The 23,189-nt window shown below is 40.9% G+C and overlaps 2 protein-coding genes across 3 annotated transcripts; one reads left to right on the plus strand and one right to left on the minus strand.

Annotated features, from left to right (window-relative positions):
- The first annotated feature begins 476 nt into the window (after window positions 1-476).
- On the plus strand, window positions 477-2,560 carry MPC1L (mitochondrial pyruvate carrier 1 like). The gene has a single exon (XM_016156544.2). The coding sequence runs from the start codon at window positions 1,537-1,539 to the stop codon at window positions 2,023-2,025; it is 489 nt and encodes a 162-aa protein (XP_016012030.2). The 5' UTR covers window positions 477-1,536; the 3' UTR covers window positions 2,026-2,560.
- Window positions 2,561-6,062: 3,502 nt separating this feature from the next.
- On the minus strand, window positions 6,063-22,745 carry CUNHXorf38 (chromosome unknown CXorf38 homolog). Of its 2 annotated transcripts, none has more exons than XM_016156575.2 (7): window positions 22,477-22,745; window positions 22,172-22,306; window positions 16,332-16,451; window positions 14,830-14,979; window positions 14,358-14,537; window positions 7,844-8,006; window positions 6,063-6,343 (listed from the first exon to the last, which is right to left on the minus strand). In XM_016156575.2, exons 1-6 carry the CDS (start codon window positions 22,705-22,707, stop codon window positions 7,866-7,868), a joined length of 957 nt encoding a protein of 318 aa, XP_016012061.1. In that variant the 5' UTR covers window positions 22,708-22,745; the 3' UTR covers window positions 6,063-6,343; window positions 7,844-7,865. The 2 variants fall into 2 exon arrangements, with proteins under 2 accessions (XP_016012061.1, XP_016012059.1); XM_016156573.2 differs by having other exon boundaries at window positions 6,063-6,389; window positions 22,477-22,744.
- Between the last annotated feature and the right edge of the window lie 444 nt (window positions 22,746-23,189).

Consider the following 23,189-nt stretch of genomic DNA (forward strand, 5'->3'; position numbering starts at 1 on the left):
AGTACTGAAAGCTTCTGTGGACAAGGAATAGTAACTCACAATTATTTTAGGACATTGGAACATCTGGCAGTATAAGCCTAAAATGTCATTCAATTCATGTTTGCTGATTTATTAACTCAGACTTATACTGAACTAATTTACACCAGTATACTAGTCATCCATATTTGGAAGCCCAGCATTTTAAAAGGGTTATCTAAAAATTATGCTGCTTTCCTTTTCAGCAATGGCTATACTATGTATTTTTAAGCTATATTTGTGACATATTTGGGATATAACTGAACGTAATGAATTTGTTAACTTTTAAAGATACAATAGGCTTGTCTATAAATCACTACTTAAAATATTAATATTTCAATGTACACTTTAATTACTTTTCAACAATTATTTTTATTGGAAAAAGTAAAAAACATTCAGAAAGTAATCATCAGTTTCGTCATTAAGAATTTTCATCAACGGATATTAACTATTAGGTGAAAGACTGTTGGAGAATACAATATCCGACATTGTCAAACAGGCTACCCTGGATTATTTCTTGATTACAGAAGGAAAGGGTGCCTTTACAATGGAGAAACCTGGCAGACAACTCCTTAACCAAATGATCAAACTTAATATCACCAATGATGGAACAAAGTAACATCCTATGTCTGCCACCGTGATGCATTAAGGAAACGATATCACCTACATACTATTCCTGCCAAAAAATGTTCAACCTAAATCTAATTATGAGAAAATAAACCCAAATTAAGGACATTCTGAAAACCCATCGACTTGTATTCTTCAAAAATGTCTGTCACTAAAGACAACACTGAAAACTCTTCTGGATTAAGGGAGATTAATCTAAAAGAGATAACTAAATGTGAATCTTCATTGGATCCTGGATCCTGGATCTTCCCCCCACACACACACACACGCACGCACAAGAAAAAAAGCCATAAAATTGTAAAACTTAAATATGGACTGCATATTAGATAACAGTACTGTACTAAATGTTAAGTATCTGAGTGGATTATTGTATTGTGGTTAAGTTAGTAGAATGTCCTTGTTAAGAGCCAGATGCTGGAATATTTAGGGGCGAAATGTCACTGTGCCTCCAAGTAACACTCCAGCAAACTGTGTAAGGACTAAAATTCTTTATCTGGTTGAAGAATTTTGTATCAACATCTAGACGACACGGTTGACAGACTGGACTGAACAAGCAAACTTTCCTTCTGTAGAGCTGAGGAGAAGCAGGTAGCCATGCTCATTTTCCTGGGTGGCACGTGTAGCACTGAGAACTTTAAAATGTCTGCAGCACAATGGGAGCAAAGGATGAGGTTGTGATTCTATCTTTGTTAGAGGGAGACTTGCATGCACACACGCATACACTCTATACACTTCAGGTATGTGAAAAAAGGCACTAGAATGGCCGCGCTCCAGCCCTCAAAAGGCACACACAACAGCGGCCCATGCCGTCTGGCACACTTTACGGCAGTTACGCTTGGGCAGATGCCATATCCGGGTACGCTGTGACTTCCGGGCTCTGCGCCCCCTCCCATTATGAGCTGGCTCTTCATCCGTTGGCGTTCCCACGGCTTAGTGATCATGGCGGCCTTGGCGGCACTGTGGCAGAAGGCGAGGAACTACATGAAGACCAAGGAGTTCCGAGATTATATAATGAGCACACATTTTTGGGGGCCCGTGGCCAACTGGGGCCTACCGATAGCCGCCTTTAGGGATATGAAGGCGTCGCCGGACATCATCAGTGGCCGCATGACGACAGCGCTCATCTTCTACTCGATGGCCTTCATGCGCTTCGCTTACCGCGTACAGCCTCGAAACTTGCTGCTGATGGCGTGCCACGGCACCAACGTGATGGCGCAGAGTATACAGGCTAGCCGCTACCTAATGTACCACCATGGTAACAGTGCTGCACAGGCCACTGCTGCCGCCACCGCTAACACCGACGATGACGATGCTGCCGCTGCCGTCACCACCAACACCGCTGACACTGACATTTACACCGACATTACAGCCTGCGATGCCTAGGCTGCCAGCTAGGACTAGGTGGCCGCCAGCCCTAATCCACAGTCCCCAGTTTTCTTAATGACTTTCGAGTAAGCCCTTTTGAATCTCTGCAGTTTGCGAGCACTGTACAAGTATTCTTCCTAAAGAAAAGACTGGTGAAGTTTGGTTTTTGACTCTAAAACAGTGCGAATCTCATTTAAACCTGCAGTTTGGTTAATAAAAAATAGAAAGTAGCACAGAACTAAAGCCAGATGTCGTTGCCTCTTTCTTGACCTGGAAATGTTTTGAAGGTGAGGACAGATTGGTTGGTCTTCCTTCATGTTCATAGGACCTGCAACTCAAGGGTTAGTTTTACATAGGAGAGGAAGACTGAAAAGACACTTTAAACTAATTGCTGTTTTTACTTTCCTAAAGCTCTCTTGGGGACGTGTTTTCATTATTTATTTTGGGTGTCATGGCCAAAAAAGGATGCTTAGCACACATTTTTAAAACTTGGTAGAATCACCAATCTCTTTACACCAAAAAAAATCCCGGGGCTACTTGGAAGTGAGTTTAAATGAACTCAATGAAATCTGGTTTACTTTTAAAGAATGTTTATTAAGAGAATCTATAATCTCTTGGTGACGGAGAGCAATTATAGACTATATGGAAATAGGATAAGCAACTCTGAGGTCAGTTGTGTCAACCCTGGACTCTAGGTAAATAGATAAATAGAAAATAAAAATGACAAAATCATAATCCTTTCCTCATGCCTAAAAATGAGGAAAATGGTAGTTTGCAAAACTGGTTAACCTGTCATCCTATGTTGAACACTAGCTACGGTTGGTAGGGTCAGTGGTCAACTGTATTAGCCCAGAGTATCCTCCTAGGAATCTCACAGGAGCTATGGAGTTTTCTTAAACCCTGGGGGGTGGAGGGGACAGACAGAAGGGTGGGGATGTGAACATGAGGCCATTCTGCAGGTGAGGCTACACCCTGGGACTTGATCCAAAATCTCCCTCTGCCTCTGGAAGATACAGGAATTTACAGAGTGGTCTACTGGGACCCCCAATGTGTGTGTTTAAGACTGCTTAAACCCTGCTTTTGTTAAAGTTTTCAAATACAAAGAAATTGAAAACAACTATCTGAAAGCTTCTGAAATTATTAGGCCTTAGAAAAGACAGACATGTTAGGGGAACGCTGGAAGATTCCCCTTTATCTTCTGTGGCATCAAAGCAGAAGTCCTCTTTGTAGGCAGCTTCTGCAATTCACATTCTATGTAGAGGGGAAAAAATTCTGGAAAACTTGTGTATTAGTTATCTATTGTTCTGAACCAAATCACCCTGAAACTTAACTTAAAACAACAAATATTTATTATCTCACACAATTTCTGAAGGTCAGGAATTGAAGTGGCTTTGCTGGGCGCTGCTAGCTCAGGGTCTGTCAGCTATCCACTCAGGTTGCAGTCTCTGAAGACTTACCTGGAGCTAGAGAATCCAGTTCCAAACTTGCAGTTTGCAGGCGGCTTCAGTTCCTTGTCATATGGGCCACAGGGCTGTTCACAATAAGATTCCCCCACAGCAGGTGTTCTAAGGGCAAAAGCCCAAGATGAAAGCCATAGTTTTTTATTGCTTAATCTGGAAAGTGACATACTATCACCTTGGCTGTGTTCTATTGGTCACATGGACCAATCCAGGTACACTATGGGAGGACAACACAAGGGTGGAAATACCAGGAGGCAGGGATCATTGGGGGCCAATTTGTAGGCTGACTACCACATGGCTATAAAATAAAAATTCTTCTGCATTTCTGAAACTCAACAGAAAGTAATAAAAGCATGTAAAGTTATTGCCCACCTTCCCAAAGTTGTCACAAAAATGCTCAAATTACAGTTTTATGGTCATTACTAACATGCATATATCATAGAGCATGGGTTTGAGAAGTAGGAAAGTAGTCTCTGAAAGACAGTGGTAGTTCCTAATATTTTAGATAATTGAGACTATAATGCAGTAATAAAAAGCTATTCTTAAAGTTCTGAAATGCATCAAACTTATATCAAGATTTTTTATTAAAACATGGAAGGATTTTCCCCTTCATCATTACATTAGTAGAAATTAATATAATTTTAGATTTGTCTAAATTTATTTTGTTATTCAAGTATTATATTTCAATAAGAGGCTACTGTCTGTTGAAGACATTTCAGAGCAGGTAGGTTTCTAATTACCCTAGTAAGGGAGGAGGTACTCTCTGCTGATAATTTCCTATCATTCTGCATTTATAATTTAGCAGACAAAATGATTATGGAAAATATCCAAAAGATTACAACACCTCTACTCTAATGCAGCGCTCCCCTTACAGGATCTAATTGGTAGCATGCCCTCCCAACTAAGACATCTAACCCTTTGTTGCCTAGGATATTCATGCTTAAAGCCATATAAATGATTAATACTTTAATAAAAATGAACCTTTCAAATCATTAGGGTAACAATTATTTCATGATCTCCCCAGACTCTCAAACATAATCCTCTGGCCTTTGCAATTTAACTTAAACTATCTACAGATCTCTACCACTATACCACTATTTTATGACGCCAATACCATTTTCTGAATTGGCAGTTATTTTTCTAGAAGCTTTTGTTACTGACACACTTTTGTCATTTTCCAGAATTTGTGTTTTATACTGAGTTTAATAAGTAATGACTTCCTCCTTAGGTCCTCTGAGCTCCCTGGCAAAGCACAGGCTAAAATCCAAAGAACTATGTTACCTTTGCAACTATAATGCTAAAACCATTTTTCTCCTCACATTCTTTCGAAACTATGAACCAAACACATATTGTATCCCAGGGAGAGGCCAAGGGCAAATCATATTGCTGGATGAAAACAAGGCATTCCAAGATTAAACAAAGCCTTGTGTGGAAGGGAAACCACTTCCTGGGCAGTTTCTGACCCTGACGAATCACAAATGCCCCCAGAGGTTGAGTTGCCTATGATGTATTCCAGGAAATGTGACTCATAACTCTTGCAGTTTGAATTTATATTGTTCATGTCTTTTTATTTTGAAATTAAAAATTTTAAATAAAAAATTTCAAAATACACAAGTGTATTTGTTGTAAAAATTTGAAAAAATTTCATATGCAGTATACAAAACAGAAAAGCCAAATTTCTTCTAACAATTCCCCCTCAACTCCAATTTCTTTCACAGAGGTAACAGCAAAAAGAGCTTGGGAAAAACAGACAACTTTTCCAGAAAGTTGTGAAAATACAGTTTTACAGCATGATATGTATTGTTAAACATCCTGCTTGTCTTTTAATATATCTTAGAGATTATTCCACATTACTACATTGTAGCATTTCCTTATTCTTTTTACCAATTGTGTAATACTCTGTAGCATGGCTGTGCTGATTTATTTAACCAGTCCTCTCTTGATGGCTGGCTGCCAATGCTTGTGAATACCTGTTTTTGTGCACAACTTGTGCCCACATGCACAGATCTGTAGAAGAGAGGCCCACAGGTTGATGTTCCTATACATGCCACATTTGTTTTTAAGCCCTCTCTGGAAATGTCTTCCTTTGTTTCAACTTCAATGTAATTAAGTGCTGCCAGTATAATGTTTTTATAAACAATATATTTAATTAATCAGAACAGACATTAAATCCAGTAAGATGAAACCTCATACGGCATCCTCTATACCTTAAAAGTCTTCACATTTGCATCTATGTCAGTGACTGGCACGTGGTTGACACTTGATAAATGTTTGTTGGATAAAGAAAACTAGATATAAGAGATATGAAATGAAAGTGTTCATAACTCCAAGTGCCTAAAGTTGGAAATCAGGTGTTAAATTGGTTAGTGAATCCATATTTAATTTGATGGCAAGTTTTGTACCTTATATCTAGAAGCTAGGAATATTTAATTAAGTTTCTTAGTTTGGGGGGAGTTGCAAGGTGAATGAAAATTCTTATTACTGAAGTTGTCTCAAGGAACTCCGTGTAATGAAGGGAGAAAGAAAATGTAAGACTAAAGACCCAACATTAATGGGAAAGATTAAAGCAGGAAGTTACAGGCACATATGCATTCATCCAAGTTTTAAAAAATAACATTAAATGTCTTTTAATGTAAAATTACACCAAACACACCCCCACCCTTGGCTCATTCTCTGCAGATCATATCCTTGATGGGAAACTTAGGAAGCAAAGGACCTTGGCTTCACTTAGGTGATTCCTCCAATTCCTCCAGGTAGCAGGGAATAGGCAATTCTGTTCCTGAAGGTCCAGAGGCAACACGGCGCAGTTAAGTACCACTGCATACAATGCAACAGTGGTTTCACAGTTCAGGAAACAAACAGGTCAAAGTGGATGACTTTTTGGGTAAAAGGAATAGAGGAAGTATGAATGAATTTGTGAATCTGTTGAAAGAAAATGATGTCTTTGAATTTCCATAAGAATGTTGAAATTTCATTTTTAAATCTCCTAAGGAAGGACCAGGCTTAGTTAACAGTATAACTAACATTTACAATTATATATAAACACTCCTGAGCTATCAGTTGACCCTTTAGTCAACGAATATGCATTGAGGACAGGAGAACCAGGCTCTGGGCTTGGCACTTGGGATCTAACAGAACAGAAAAAGCTGTGACTGCCACAGGAGCTTACTTTTTCCTAAGTGCCATGAATAAGCCACCACCTGCGGAGCTTCCCTCAACATCCCTGTTTGTGATGCTGGCCTGTGCCCTCCTCCCTCTTTGGTCGATCAGCCCCCAGTGATCAGCCTGGACCCAATTCCTTGTCCTATTCACTGCCTCAGGCTACCAAAAATGGTAGTAACAGTTCTGTACTAATTGGAAATGGCTAGAAATTGGCCTTTCAGGCATTTTTTCTTCTTGCCTTCTTCCAAAAAGGAAAGATTTATTATATTTCGACTTTTACATCACAGCTAGCCCCATGGGCATCCTCATGAATGAGACTTTCAGAAAGTGGGTGGGCAGCAGGGCTGTCTGCCAGTGGGCAGAGAACTCTAAAGGACCCTTCGCAGAGGCTTGGCAAAACACAGCCTTTACTGTGTTAAGCAGCTGGAGTTTAGGACCAGGAAAGAATCTCACCTTTTAATTAGCATCAAAACAAAACAAATAAAACAAAATAACAAAAAAAAAAAAGGAAGAAAGAAAAACCTCTGGGTGATAGCAAGTTTTGGCACAAGAGTATCCAATACATTTTTGGTCAGTATAGATCACATAATATCAAGCTCATGAATTAAAAAAAAATCCCAAAATGTCAAAGGAAAGTCCAGGAAAAGACAACAAAAATTCCTTTTTGGTTGGGTAGAGTATGCTAGTAAGTTTTTCCTTTTACATAGAAAAGAATAGCTGAGATGGAAGCTGTGATAACCTTTCATAGAATATCCCTGATTTTTGTCAAAGGGCAACCTAAAACAGAATATTTAATTTTTTTTTTGAGGGGAAAAAAGTAAAATACAGAAAACATTTATTTTAACAAGTTTTTCTTATGGAAATTAACAAGTTGCTATTAATGCCACAGCTAAGAGCTAGGCATCAATGGTATCACTTTTAAGCTGACGTGCTTTTTAATTATGTTATAAAGTTGATTCACTTAAGCCCAATGACTTCAGGTATATTTGCCTAAACAAAGCTGACAAGGGGGTTATGTTGAATTACTTCACAGATATGAGAACCATCAATTAGAAAGAGCACAGAGCCCAGTGTCTTTACTCTCAAATAATAAGGACACAGGGAAACTTCAGATGATACTAAGTTGTGTGTTCATGATGACTTTACATAAGAGAACAGACATCAAAGAGCTGAGGTTATTCTGTCCTTATTTAACATCAAATGCCTAAACTTACCTCAGGCCTTCCCTTGAAGTGTCTATGCCCTAGGTTCCTTTGAATCCTGTTTTTGATGTTGCAGATGGAGGCTGTCTAGCTTCTGCATATCTTTTGTAAGACCATTTCTAAGATCCTCGTTGTTTCTTAGAAATTCTTTTACCACTTCCAATCGATTTGAGATCTGCAGGCATAAACCATACAATGTACAGCTCAGATCATTTTATAGCAGACTTATAATTCAGATAAAAACTTACTAGTTCCAAGACTGGTTCCTGCTCATGCGTCCACCAAGAGATAGGAACCTTAGCTACGGGCACCTGCCCACATACAGGTTAAGGTTTAAAAAACAAAACCAAACAAATCCTTGAAAACAAAGCAGAGGGCCAGGGGAGGGAGGGAGCAATTGGGGGGGATCATTTTATGAACATTATAGATGTACTGTATACTTGAAAATAATTTAAATAAATAAGTTTATTTTTTTTAAAAAAGCATCCTCACTCAAACAAAACAAGACTCAGGATAGGTGGTTCTGGGCCACACAAGAGGGTGTTTGCTTGCCTCCTCAAGTTTTTTTGCTTTAAAGCCTCCTGCATTATTATGAAAAGGACACACACACACACACACACACACACACACACACACACACACACCCGATCCTTGACTTTCAATGGGGTTACATCCCAATAAACCCATCTTAAGCTGAAAATATAAGACAAAAGTGTATTTAATACACCTAACCTACCAAACATCATAGCTTAGCCTAGCCTACCTCAAACACACTCAGAACACCTATATTAGCCTACAGTAAGGCAAAATCATCTCACTGTTAATGCCCAACATCACAAGAGAAAGTATGGTACTGCATATTGCTAGCTGGGGAAAAGATCAAAATTCAAAGTACAGTTTTTACTGAATGCGTTATCTGTTTCGCACCATCACAAAGTCAAAAAATCTTAAGTAAAACCATCATAAGTCAGGGACCATCTGTATATGCACACATACATATACATACACACACATATACATATGTATATACAAAAATAAAATGAAGCCCTTTCATTTTGGATTTTGTACCCATACATGTATTAACTATATACACATATATTTATATTCACATGGAAATGGATACATATATATGTGTATGGTTAGCCACATGAATGTATATGTACATATCTGTTCATATATATTTAATAGTAATACATGCACAGGTAAAAACTTCAAAATGAGCACAAGGGTACAAGGTAAAATGTCAGTCTTCTTCCAAACCCCGTCCTTAGTCACCTAGCTCCTCCCCACACAGATGACCGCAATGAAATTTCTTGTGTTTCTTCCAGAGATATTCTACATATTTCCACATGAGCATATGTATACACTAGACATTGTTCTTCAACTGATATTTTTTATATCAGATTTTAAAGAGTGGCATCATATTTTTTAATGGCTGAATAATATTTCAGTTATAGCTGTTTCACATTTTAACACATTTCAAATTTTTTGTTAAGACCAATAATGCTAAAGTAACTAACCTGGTACATGTGTCATTTTGTATAAGTGACAAGTCTATTTGTAGAATGTGTTTCTAGAAGGTAAATGCAGTTTTAATTCTGATAGAATTTTGTTTTAATTTATAAATAGAGTTTGCCAAAATTGCCATCTATAGAGGCTGTACCAATTTAAACTCCCACCAGTAACGTAATTCCTGACATTTAAACTAATAAAAGTATTCTCAGAATAGTACCATGGTAGTGTTTTCACTGGGCTTAACCCAGGATACTGTCACTGTGCTTATTAAAAAGATGAGAGTTACTCATATTTTTGGGTATGGTGATTTTTCTTTTAATGGGGGACCCCCAACTCCAAGCTAAGTCAAGATGATCTGAATCTAATGAAGAAAAGTTATGGAGTACCCTACCCCTAGCAGAGAGGTGGTTCTTAAACTTTAGAGAGTATGTATGATCGATTCGGATGCAGTAGGTTTAGGGTGGAAACAGGCACTCAGGTGATTGTGATGTCAGCAAATGAAAAAGCCAGAAGCTGGATGATGGCTGCAAGGGACAGAAGGGAGTGGGAAGACTAGCTGCAGCTTGTGGCCACAATGAATAGGGAGCAGGGAGGGTCAGGGAGTAGGTGTTCAGATAGGTTAGTAATTAGATGGGGACGTGCCCCTCAGCTAGAGCTGTTTATTACATGACTGGAAACAAGCCTACAGCTCCAGAAAGACACTTGGGCTTTAAATAATAAATAGGGAAACCATTACATGTGAAATGAAGATTACGCCAATGACATTATTCACAATGTACATTAGGAAATGTGGGTACTGTACTATTAGAGCTTATTGCCTGTGCCTGGTACTCTAGATGCACCCCAGGGTCCTTCCCACAATTCCATCAGATGCCCATGACCATACTGGCTGGGTCTTTGCACCACACACAAGATCCAGGAAAGAGTGAGGTTCTCCCTCTCCCTGTTTGGAGGCCTTCTCATTTGATGACTTGGGAGCTGCGATCCTTTGTGCTGTTACCTCCTGACCCTCTCTGCCCTTGAAATATGCTTAAGAGGGACAATTATTTTAGCTTGGTTGTGGGGTGGGAGAGAGGGGAGAAAATGTCAAAAGCAGGTTTTTTAAAAATTATTAAGAATGGGGAAGGTTTATGCACATTTATATGTATAGAGGGAAGAGAAAGTAGAGATAAAAAAACAGAAAGTACTAGAAAAATTGAAGCCCTGCTTAGTCAATTAACCAGCTGTGTGACTTTGGCAAGGCACTTGACCTCTCAGAGCTTACTTCCATGTATGCAAATAAAGGATGACAATACCAACCCCACCTAGGATTCTTGTGAGGATTAGAAAGAACCTACTAAAAACACATAGCAGTCTGTCTGGTGCATTCCTTTCTTCCTACATATATTTAACAAATGTTTAGTGAGAAGCATCTACCATGTGCCAGGCACTTTATAGGTAAAATATACTTAGCACTTCATTCTTCTAGTCACTTAAGTCAAAACTCTTAGACTTATCTGTGATGCCTCTTTCACATGCCGGATCTGCCCACTTTCTCACCACCTCTACACTTCCACCCTGGTCCATATCACCATCTCCCTTACCTGGTAACTGCAGCACCCTCCTAATAGGTCTCCCTTCTTTTATCTTTAACTGCCCCTCCCCCCACCACCAGCATCCTTGCATAGCAGCCAGTGCATTCCTTTCGGCATTCTGCTGCTGAGAACTCTGCCTCTGCTCCCATCTCAGGAACAAAAGCCTAGGTCCTTCCAATGGCTCACAAGGCCCAAGAATAACCTGCCTCCTTTACCTACCTTCACTCTCTCACCATCTCACCCACTCTTCTTTCCTTCATTCTGCTCCAGTCACCCTATCTCTACTTTTTGCTATTCTCTTTATCTGAATGCTCTTGCTTCAGATATACACATGGCTAATCCTTACCTCCTCCAAGGTGTTGCTAAGTCTCCCCTTTTCTATGAGGCCACCCTGATCACCCAATTGCAACCTGATACTTGTCACCACTCTGCCACTCCTGATCCTCCATACTCTGCTCTACACATCATTTACTTATTACGTTCACTGTTTACTGTCTGTCTTCCCCTACAGAGATCTTTGTTTTGTTCACTGATGCACACTACGCTTCTAGAACTGTGCCTAGCACATAGTAGCCACTTGCTCAGTAAATATTTCTGCAATATAACAAAGTTTCATTTTGATCCTTTCCCTGACATCCTCAAGTACAATCTGTCACTGCCCCCTCTCTCCAAGCTTCCCCATGGATCTATATGAAGGTGGTTCCCTCACCAAGGTTTACAAAATCAGTAATGATTTTCAAGAATGTGAAATTTCTTCAAGCATTTTTTAGTCACTTACTGCACTGAATGTTCTTTAGCTGAATTTTTAAACTCCCAGGTCCTAACACAGCATGGAGGGCCTACAGGAATATGTAGAGGACTCTTGGGTGGCAGCTGAATTCTGCTGCTGCTGGACCCTTGGTGGATATACTCGACATATGTCCTGAGGGGCCTGAGTAGCTGCTGTTCCCATGTGGCTCTCAAGCAGAACATACTTTACAATCACAGTTATACATGCATAGTATATTTTCATGGGAGCCCCATTTTATAATGTCATATATTATAAGGCTTGCCAATCAAACAAAGAATAAAGATGATGAGCTCTCTCTGCTATGCGCTCCTTGGGACTCCCACGCTCCATGATGCGTTTTCAAGAACCGTCACGTTAAATTACCGCCATTAACCATTTTTTTCCTCAACTTGGCTTTCCAACCCTATCCCTACTATTTTAATGAACACCAGAAACCACTCTTGTTAAACATTCACCAAGCAAGTCCTATGGTTATAATATCATCACTGTATTTCTTAATTCCGAAATGTACTTTTTTTCATATTTCAATATCTCAAATGAGAATGCATCTTACTATTGACAGTGTCTTAGAATAAACTGGCAGCATTTTTTTTTCTTTCTTAGAAGTAACTGAATTAATGGCATCTTACAATTGATGGCATTTTAGAGTCACTGTAATTTTGTATATTGAATTCTGACTTTCGAGACTAACCCTATAGAACACATATAACCACATCTGGTACTGAACTTTCAAATATGTCAATCAATCTCAACTTACGTTTTGATCAACTGAAATATCAAGAGAAATGCCACAGTCTACTGAACAGAAAGCACGCAAAATTGGAACAACTCTATCTAGAGACTTGGGGACCCATAGGACAAGCCAATTAACCCCAATTTCCTATCTGTAAAACAGAGATAATGAGGGTTTGAAATTTACAGTTGCTAGCTCCTTGATGACACCAGATGCAGCATGGCATGTGGAAAGGCACAAGGCAAGAGTGGGGACACCCCCAGGCAGCTCTCATACGCCAGATTTGTAGTCTTGCATCTGACTATGCCTGCTCCTTGGGGTCACTGCCTCACATGTAAAGCAGGGGATACGATAAGATGATTACCAGGTTCCCTTCTAGCTCACAACACACACAGATTCCTGGCTTGAGTGTGTTGCTGCTGATGCATTTTGCTCTTTAGTTACACAGGAAAGAACTGCAGCTCTCTTGAGAGAAGGGAAAACTACTGACAACTTAGGGGCCGTGACCCTGATCTCCTGGTTATCTTCTCTTGTTCGACTCTGCTTCTAAAAGCAGCAGCAAAAAGAGAACTGGGGTTGGCTCTAATGGCATTTTAAAACAAAGCGAGATGAAACACATGGATTTAGTAAACAGAAGACTTAACAGTCTTATTCATCATTTTAAACACCTATGATGTGCCAGGGCAGGCACACCCAAAAACTGGCAGTACCCAGTCCCTGCCCTAAAGTAGCTCACTAAGCTTAATGAAGCATCTGGGTCGAGGTCAGAACAGCTAACGTAGGCATATGGACCAGTAAGGAGCACAGCCTAATGAATGAAATACACACTTGTATTACACCCTCTCTGTGTTTAATGAGGTAACCAGCAATATTACTTTCCTCAGACAAGTAGGAATGGAGAGGTAAAATGATTTGTCTAAGATCTCCTGGGGATCAAGAATTCTAATCCAGCAAGTGATGGAATATTTCGGAACCTTACTAGAATATAATTTTACTGTTCATCATTATTTTTTTTTAAATACCTTGCATGTAACAAAGGAGATTCATATCTCCTGTACTCCTTATCAGAGCTTAAAACCATTAACTTGCAGTGTCCCAACCTAGACACCTTGCTGATCCTTTACCCACCTCCTTCTCTACCTCCTTCCAATCCCATGCCATGATCCAAGTAATCTAATCAGTCATTAAGAGCCATCAGTTCTGCCCAAACGGTGTCTCCAGAATCCGGCTCCTCCTCCACACTCTAGGTTCTGTCCTCTTTCTCTCACCCTCACATGACTGCAAGAGCCTCCTGGCTAGTCTCCAACCTCCAACTGCCATAAGATTTAACTTTCTAAAAAGCCAAATCTGCTCTATTTCATTTACTCTTTCTTACTTAAAAACATCTGTTGGCTCCCTACTGCTTTCTGGAAATAAGGTCCAAATCCCTTGGTATAGCACAGAAAACCTTTCGAAATCTGGCTTCAATTTACCTGACCACCTCATATCTGACCATGCCTCTTATGCTCGCCTTGACAGTGCCCAGGTCTAAGCTACTTTTTCATGCCCTGGCAGGTGCTGTTCCTTCTGCCAAGAATACTCTTCTTCTCTTGCCGATTTGCTAAACTCAGATTTGATTCTGTTAGTCCCAGCTCGACAGCAACTTCCCAGAAAAACTTTTTTTTGCAATCCCCCCTGACCTGGAGAATCTCCAAAGCCTTTATTCAGAATTCCGTGGCACATATTAGTGAAAATATTTGTTTAAAGGCAATAGTAATCTGTGCCAAAAGAATTTTCATTTCTGGAAATTATTTGACTTGTAAATCAGAAATATGACTGGCAATATGTTAAAATGAGCTCTCTTCCTCCCTGGTGCCCTGGTGCCTTTGTTTTGTTTAGTTACATAGACTATGAAATACTTTTTTTTTTTTTTACCTCTTCAGGCAACACCTCTTGTTCTTGTGCTTGAAGATATATCTCTTGAAGTTTTTCCTTTAGTAATTCCATTTCTATTTCATTTACTTGGCTCTCACTCAGGTAAACACCTGCTTCATATTCACACCCATCTCGCTGATCTTCCTCAGGGATGTGAACAGCCCAGTCAGATGTCAACAGCTGTTGGATTACCAAACAAATATATGAACTGGTTGAATGGAAAAGAGAGTCCACTGAATTACTCAATAAATTTGTAATTAGACATCACTGACTAGATCCATTTTAATAACATTCTGTGACCACAGAAAAGCTTCTCAGCCCAGCATAATTCTAGATTTCATATTGACATGTTTTTCCCCATTTACATTCTAAAATTTCATTTAAACCTAATAAACTTCAAATTCTAAATGAGTGACTGTGATTGCTTTTTCTCTTAGTTCTTCATGCCAGAAGTGTTCAATTTAATTTTTACCTCTTCTACTCTGAAGTACACTGTCGCAATCTCTGGGATATTCTTGAATTCATTCAGAAAATTTTGGATCTTCCTCTGGAAATCTCGAAGCCACATAGAAGATACTTTCATCTCTGAAGAGTGCATGATCTCATTACGGCACTTAATCAACTAAAGAAGGACAAAAAAAAGATAAAAAACTTCAAAGTCAAACGGGGGTAAACTGAGATTTTGTAGTTCCAAAGAAAAGTTGCAAAAAGGCTGTGTTAAATACAAAAACCACATGTGTGACCTGCCAGTCCTATCAAGGCTCCAGGGGATGTTCAACTCCCTGCCACCTGAATAATAAATTCATCGGGTTAAGAAATACAAACAAACCTACAACTACCCTTAGCCTTTGAAATCTTGTGACTGGTTGAATATCTCTTACAATCTCTCAAATCCCTTAACTAAAAATAACCTGTCAAAGAGCAAGAGTATTGGCTACCAGCTCTGGGTACACCCAAAGTCTGAAGCAGACAATGCAAAAATCTTTTAAATATCATCTGAGCCCCAAGAAGCTGGGTCAAGGTAGTTTTTGATGTGGAAACCATGATTTAAAAAAACAACTTTTGCCTATATTTTAAGACAAATGGTACTATCATGTATTAACTCAGGTAAAGTCTTCCACATTTTTGTTAAGAGATATCAAAGGGACCAACCTTGTACTGTGATAGTTTTTGTCTCTGCTGATGTCACAGAGGATTCTAAATCCCTTTAGCTGCTGGGATGCTAGTAAAATATACATGCATTTTCTCTGCATATTATAAATAATCCATTCAAATATACTCTCTTCAATGACCCTCAAAATAATGTGCTAGAGCTGTTCTCTAGAGAAACCGAGAAAGTCTAAATGTCCCAGAGGAAATATGACAAGCATAGTGATCTATCATGACCTTGTTTATCCACTAGTGTTTATATTTTCTTCAGCTCTGTATAACTTGGTCTTGCAACTGTTTAGCCAATGAGATTCAGAAGAGCAGGACTCAAATGCTGGCATGCAACAGACAGAATGATGCATCACTCTGTGTGTGTGTGAGAGAGAGAGAGAGAGAGAGAGAGAGAGAGAGAGAGTGTGTGTGTGTGTGTGTGTGTATTTAATACAGAAAATTACTTTGCTTTTGTTTATGGCAGAACAGGGAAAAGAAATTTGAGGTCTACCTAGTTTAGCGGCAAATGGTATCATAACAAGCTGTTAGGAAGCATCAATTAAGGAGAACTACAGGGTCAGTCTCCTGACTGCTCTCACATGGGGGTTCTTGGACATCCCAGAAGGTGCATGGGATGTGAGCCCCACTAGCCTGCTTGAGCGATGTAAACTTTGAAGCAAACTCTAATACCATTTGCACACCACTGTTTTGGGGAGAGACCACATGCTATATCTGCATGCTGCTTTAGCATCACAGGGTGTGTTTCTTGGCTGGTCTTCACAGTACTGACATGACTGACTCCCATTATATAGATTGAATTCTGACAGCTCTTACCTCTGTGACTTTCTTTCGATCAACCAGGAAGTGATCGCAAGAGTTGATAAGGCTTAAAAGAGCAACTGCATCACATTCCTCAGGTCCTGTTTTGTCTGCCAGTCCTCGGGGCATGAAGGCCTGAAGGAGGGGAGGCATAAAGAGCACCTGAGTCTCCTCCAACCCTAGGAGCCACTGGGGCCAATGTTACTTACCTGCTCCCCAAAAGATGACTGAAATTCTCTTACTGAGGTTTCAAGTTAGAGCCTCACGAGTCCAAAACACAAGTCAGGGAACGGTGTGACAGCTAAGCCTTGACCAAGGGCAATAACTAAAGTGTTGCTCTATCTGTCCCTCTGCTCTCAGAGATACTTAAACACTTGACATAACTGATTTTCTATCCTTTCTTACTGGCATATAAGCAGAAAGCATGGGTAGAAAGCACCTTTTATCTTTTCCTTACTGAAGTGTCAGTGGCTGAGTTATTAAAGATTTAAAATTTAAAAATAAGTTACTCCAACGTAGATACTAAAATGGCTTATGAAAGCTGAGAACGTTCAGTATGATAGTATAAAGTTAAGAACCCAGGCTTTGGAGTGTGACAGGGCTGGATTCAAATCCCAGCTCTGCCACCTGCCAACTGTGTGACCTTGGGCAAATTACTTATCCTTAGATCTCTCATCAGTAAATAGGGGTAACTGTCCTCGTCTACCTCAAAGGATGGGCAAGAATTCAATAAGTTAATGCAAGGAAAGCACTTGACAGGTGCCTGGCACATGCTAATAAACAGGCCACAGATGTTGGCAATTATCATGTTAATGGTGCAAGGTGAGTAGAACATCTACAGGAATTACAGATGGAATCCCAGGATTTGAGGCACTAGACATACCAGAAGGGCCTCGTTCTAGCATGATCTTGCCTTTTGTAGGATTTTCTGGCACAGGCGTCAAAAATGGTGTTATAGCAAGGCTTGGACATATTTTTTTCTTGAAACATTTCCGCATTTACATCTGAAGGCTACAACTTTACCAAGCTAAGCTCAAGAGTACATTCCTGCCAAAGGGACTAGAAAAAATAACATATGAAAAATTACTTATATGAAGAACTCGAAATAAAGAGACCTGTTCCCTTGAAAACAAACACATTTCAGTAGGCAAGCAACCACGATGCCTCCTACAATGCTGCTCAGTATGGCGTTTCAAAAAAGGCTCGTGGTAGGTGCTGACAGACCCCAGGGAGAGTCAGTGCCACGTTCCTGATTGTGGTGGAATCCTACACCTGAGCTTCACATAATCAAGGCGAACTTTGTATACACTGAACGGCCCCTATCAAAAGGTATAGAGGCCAGTACCATCAGTCTTTCTATGTCTTAACAGCCACTGACATGCCAGCCCTCTGAAAGAAACCTATTATGGATGCTACAAAGAAGTTAACTAACATGTGATAGACAGACTAATTCCATGAAAAGAGAAAAAGAAAAAACTGCTTACTCCAGCTGTTGCTGACTGGAAAATCCAAAGTTAGAGGGGCCTTCGTTGCCTCAAAGCCAAGCAAGGTTTTTCTTTTCCATTACAAGGCATGTCCTGTCTGGCATCTTCTCACCAATATAAACTTGTCTCCTGTCATTAAAATTTTATTCTAGTAATTATTCCCTTTCTTCAGAACTAGAAGCTGACAGGAAGGCTCCGCTGTCTCCCTGCCACTGAAAGCTGTTTCTTAAAATTGTGTCGCACACCACGTTCCATGTGTTAAATGCACAGTGGTGGGAAACACACCTTATTTCCCCCTCACTACCCTCTGCTGTCTCTGCATTTAGTAGTAGGAGCTGATGTTGCAGAAATAAACAGGGCGCCAGATCATGCTAGGCCTTACTGGCTCTGGAAGAGAGTTTGGAGTTTATTCTAAGAACATCGGAAAGCCATCCAGGTATTTTAGGCAAGGGAAGGAAAAGATCTAATTCTCACTTGAAGACTGCACACACTGCTGTCTGGAAAACTGACCAGAGCAGCAGAGGCGGCCACGTGGGAGGCTACAGTGAGAAGCCAGGTAGGAAAGGGCAAGTGTTGTGACACAGAGATGGAAAGGATTCCAGAGATATTCTGCAGGTACAAAGAGGGTAGTGAGAGTTCAGAAAGAGATGAAGCAAGAATGTCTGTTAGGTAGATGGTGGTGGGGCACGGGCATAGGTTTGCTGGGCAGATGAAGGATCCTGCCTGAGAAGTCAATACAAAGTGCCCAGGAGGTAATGAAGTAGAAGGGTCAAGTAAGCAGTGAGATGGGCATCTGGAGCACAGAAAAGAGGACAAGGCTAGGGTTACAAATTTGTGAGCCATCAGCATAAGGGTAGTATTTAATATTTAACTCCATGGACCTGGATAATATAACCAGAGGAGAAAAGGGGACAGAAGAGACCCGGGAAAGGCCAACACTCAGAAAGAGGCTGGGGAAAAGCCAGGAAGGTAAGAGGAAAGTCAGAGAGAATGTCACAAAGCCAGGAGTGTTTCAAGAAAAGTGGCCAGTAGTGCCAAGTGCCTGAGAGGTAAGAAAGATAAGGCTGGACAGCTAAATGTCACATGTGTCCCCTGGCAAGGCACCTGCAGTGGAATGGTGGAGGGAGGAAGCCAAGGGGAAGGGGTTGAAGACTCACCAGGAATTGTGGAAAAGAGAATAGGTATAAAACCCTTTTTTTGAGAAGTTCTACTGGGTATGCACATGGGAGGCAGACAGAGAAATTGGAGCTAGCTGGGGAATGGATCAGGGAAGTTTTTCCTTTTAAATTTTATATTCCAAGTATTCATGCAAGTGTTTTTTCCTAAACAGCTTTATTGAGATATAATTAACATACCACACAATTCACCCATTTAAAGTGTACGGTTCTTTGTGACAACATAGATGGAGCTTGAGGGCATTATACTCAGTGAAATAAGACAGAAAAGGACAAATACCTTATGATCTCACTTATATGTGGAATCTAAAAAACAAAACAAAACCCAGAGCTTACAAATACAAAAAACAGATTGATGGTTGCCAGAGGTAGGGGTGGGAAAAATAGATGAAGGGGGTGAAAAGTACAAACATTCAGTTATAAAATAATTAAGTCATGGGAATGTAATGTACAGCATGGTGACTGTAGTTAGTAATACTGTATTGCGTATTTGAAAGTTGCTAAGAAAATAAATCTTAAAAGTCCTTGTCATAAGAAAAAAAATTGTAACTGTGGTGATGGATGTTAACTAGAATTATTGTGATCACTTTGCAATATATACATTGAATCATTATGTTGTACCCCTGAAACTAATGTTATATTAATTATACTTCAATAAAATGTTTTAAGTGTACAGTTCGGTGCTTTTTATTCACAGAGTTGGGCAACCATCACCACAGTCGATTTTAGAACATTTTCATCACTCCAAAAAGAAATCCTCTAACCATTAGCTATTACGCCCCTCTCTGTCCCAGACCCTGGCAACCACTAATCTACTTTTTGTCTCTACCGATTTGCCTAATCTGGATATTTCATATAAATGGAATCATACAACACTTGACTGGCTTCTTTCACTTAGCATTTTTCCAAGGTTCATCCGATGTTGTAGCATGTATCAGGACTTCATGCCTTTTTATGGCTAAATAATATACCATAGTGTGAATGTGCCACATTTTGCTTATCCATTCATTAACTGATGGACATTTGTGTTGATTCCACCTTTTGGCTATTGTGAATAGTGCTATGAACATTTGGGCACAGGTTTTTGTGTAGATAAAAGTTTTCACTTCATTGGGTATATACTTAATAGTAGAATTGCTAAGTCATATAATAACTCTATGTTTAATCTTATCTTTCCTTTTAAAATAATTAAATAAACCAAAGCAATATTAAAGCTATTTGTACAGTAATGGGAATAAGCCAGTGGGGGAAAAGTTCCAACACACAAGTGGAGGGGTAGGGCCATTAGAGGAAAGATGCCCTTCCTTTGTAGCAGAAGGAAGAAGATGGTGCACATGGAGATACGTTGGTGGGTCTAATAAAGATGAAATAGCATGTGTCTGTGAGCATTCATCAACTCCAGGAAGCATGAGCAAGGTTAGCAACTAGAATTAAGGGTGGAGGAACATGAGTGGGAGCTTGGCAAGGGATAGGCAGCAACAGTCATCTCCAGGAACAGAAGCCTATAAAGAGACACTGGCCAGACTGCTGGGGCTCGTGATCTATAACTGAAAGTGACAAGACTCATTCTTTTTTATTGCTATGTAGTATTTCATTGTATGTATGTGTGTGTATGTGCGTGTGTATCCCACATCTTCTTTATCCAGTCATCTATTGATGGACACCTAGGTTGCTTCCATACCTTGGCTATCACTAATAATGCTGCAATGAATATAAGGGTGCACATATCTTTTCAAATTAGTGCTTCTGTTTTCTTCTTGCCATCTGCGACAACATGGATGGACCTAGAAGGTATTATGCTAAGTGAAAGAAGTCAGAGAAAGACAAATACTGTATGATTTCACTTATATGTGAAATCTAGAAAAGCAAAATAAATGAATAAACACACAAAATAGAAACCAACCCATAGATATAGAGAACAAGCTGATGGTTGCCAAAGGGGAAAGGGTGGAGAGATGGGAGAAATAAATATGTTACTCATTAAAAAAAAAAAAAAAACAACCTGAAAGTGAAACCAGTCAGCAGCTCCCCTGTACAATCTTCCCCTGAGAAGAAACAGATGGTGTCATGAGGGCTGGAGTTGGGCCAGAAAAAGTTCAAAGGAAGGAGAAAAAAGGAGTATGGGGTTGGAGAAAATCTAAGAAAACAGGGTTGGACTAAGTCTGCAGGTGACAGCAACAAAAAGTGGCATAAACAGGTGGCCTGAGCTTCAAGAGGATTCCAAGGGTATGAAAGCAACAACAGATACCAAAACAGGTGGAGGACAGTCACGGTAAAGAGTAGAGTTTCAAGTCTTTTTCTTTTCTAGGTAAAAGTAGAAGTTGACAATTCTATGATGGCTTGGGGAAAAAAACAGGGAGGAAGGTGCAGGTGTGTGTGTTGGGTTTACTGGTCCATGATAGCCAAAAAAAATCAGGACCACTGATGTAGTCCAACTTCCTCATTTTTGAAGTTAGAGAACATAGGCTAGCCCATTGTCACACCACAACAGCTGAGCTGGGACTCTGATTTCTGCTTCCCAGGCACCAAGCCTGTGCCTGCTGCTAACTGGGCATGAAGACTGACTCCAAAAGCTAATTTGTGTTAGGAGGCCATTTTGACTGCCCCTCCCCACCCCCTACTAGGCTTCGGGCAAACATCAAAACGGCAAAAATATTCCCAATTGGCCCAGCTAGTAAGTCCTACATTGCCAAAATCTGAAAACAAACCTAACAGTATCCGCCCATCCTCAACTCACCAAAGTTTTATTCCTTAGACAGGCACTTAAAAGTCCTTTATATTTTAGTCATAACTTCCCTTAGCTTACTTAGCAATCCTCATAGTACACTAGAGCCAAAATGAGCTACTCTCATTTTGAGGGCGCTTACCCTTAAAAACACTTTTTATGTTTCTCTCTCTGTGCCTGTGCTCGTGATGTTTGCTCTACATCTTGTTCCAGCATCTCTTGTTGAAATCTTTACTACAGCTTTGCAAGCAAGGGTAGCAAACTCAAATGCCTTTAGGAAGCAGAAAGGTAGAAGCAAGCTTCTACTTCACTAAATTGAGCTGGGTCCAACAGAACAGCCATGAACCACCTAGACACTAGACCCTAGATCAAATACCCAAGCCCTCTGGATCTATTTATGAGGCCCTGGGCTCCAGGTGACTCCTACCTGGTGGGTGACGTCCTTCAAGCCTACCAAGCGCAGGTGCTTACCTTGGCCACCTCCCAAGCGTCCACGGGCCAGAGGCCCGGCCGGCAGTTTCCCCAGTGGACATCTCCATTTCTGTTGGTGTGATGTTTCAAAATCTCCCGTTTCCATTCCGCGCACACCTCACACTGAGGATGAAACTACACAGGGCGGCGGTGAGGAGGGGCCGTAAGGGAGGGGAGGGGTCTGGGCATCTGAGCCCCAGGCACTGCGATCGGTCCCGCACGGGAGGGTGTGGAACACTGCCCTCGGGACGGGGTCGCGAATGGGGTTGGGAGGCTGTGGTCAAGGCCCCGGGCTAGGTGCTCACCTGGCGGGCGCGCGGGCTGCACCGCGAGCCGCTGCGGCAAGTGGCGCGGGGGCCCAGGCCGGGGTCGGCAGCGAGTAGGCCGCGGTGGAAGGCCAGCACTTCGCGGCGGATGAAGCCATGTAGGCAGCCGCGGAGCAGCAGCAGGCAGTGGCCCGCCTTCACCCAATTCTTATATTCCGCGCAGTTGAGGCGCACGGCCAACTCCGACAGCACCATGTCCCGCGCCTGCATGAGAAGCCACAGGGCGAGAGGCGGGGCGCAGAGCAGCACGCAGGCGCAGAAGCCTAGGCGGTGCCGGAAACAGCGTGGCCCCGCCTATAGGTCACCCCCAAGTGCTGGGTTGGGTGCCCGGAGCAGAGCGCACGGGTGGCGCCCTCGATCCCCTGGGCAGGGTATTCTGGCTCCCCAGACATGTCTGCCCCACCCTAGTCTTAGGTGACAGCAGACACGTAAGTGCTTCGTCTGATACTTGCCCAGAAAGCTTCTACCTGAAAACTGTTAATGCTCTCTTCTATAATCCCCGAACTGATACCCCGCCAGCCCGATTCGACTTCCTCTCCTGATGTCCGTGCTCATGTTTTTCGTTTATTGTAGGGATGTATAAAGTGCTCAAGACACACTTCTTGAATTACACATGTTCCTTGCATTATACAGTTCTAGAAAGTTTACTTAACTGGCTCCTAAGCTTGATTGCTGTAGCAAATTGGGGCATT

Source organism: Rousettus aegyptiacus, unplaced genomic scaffold (genome assembly GCF_014176215.1).
Source record: "Rousettus aegyptiacus isolate mRouAeg1 unplaced genomic scaffold, mRouAeg1.p scaffold_m13_p_9, whole genome shotgun sequence".
Classification (NCBI taxonomy): domain Eukaryota; kingdom Metazoa; phylum Chordata; class Mammalia; order Chiroptera; family Pteropodidae; genus Rousettus; species Rousettus aegyptiacus.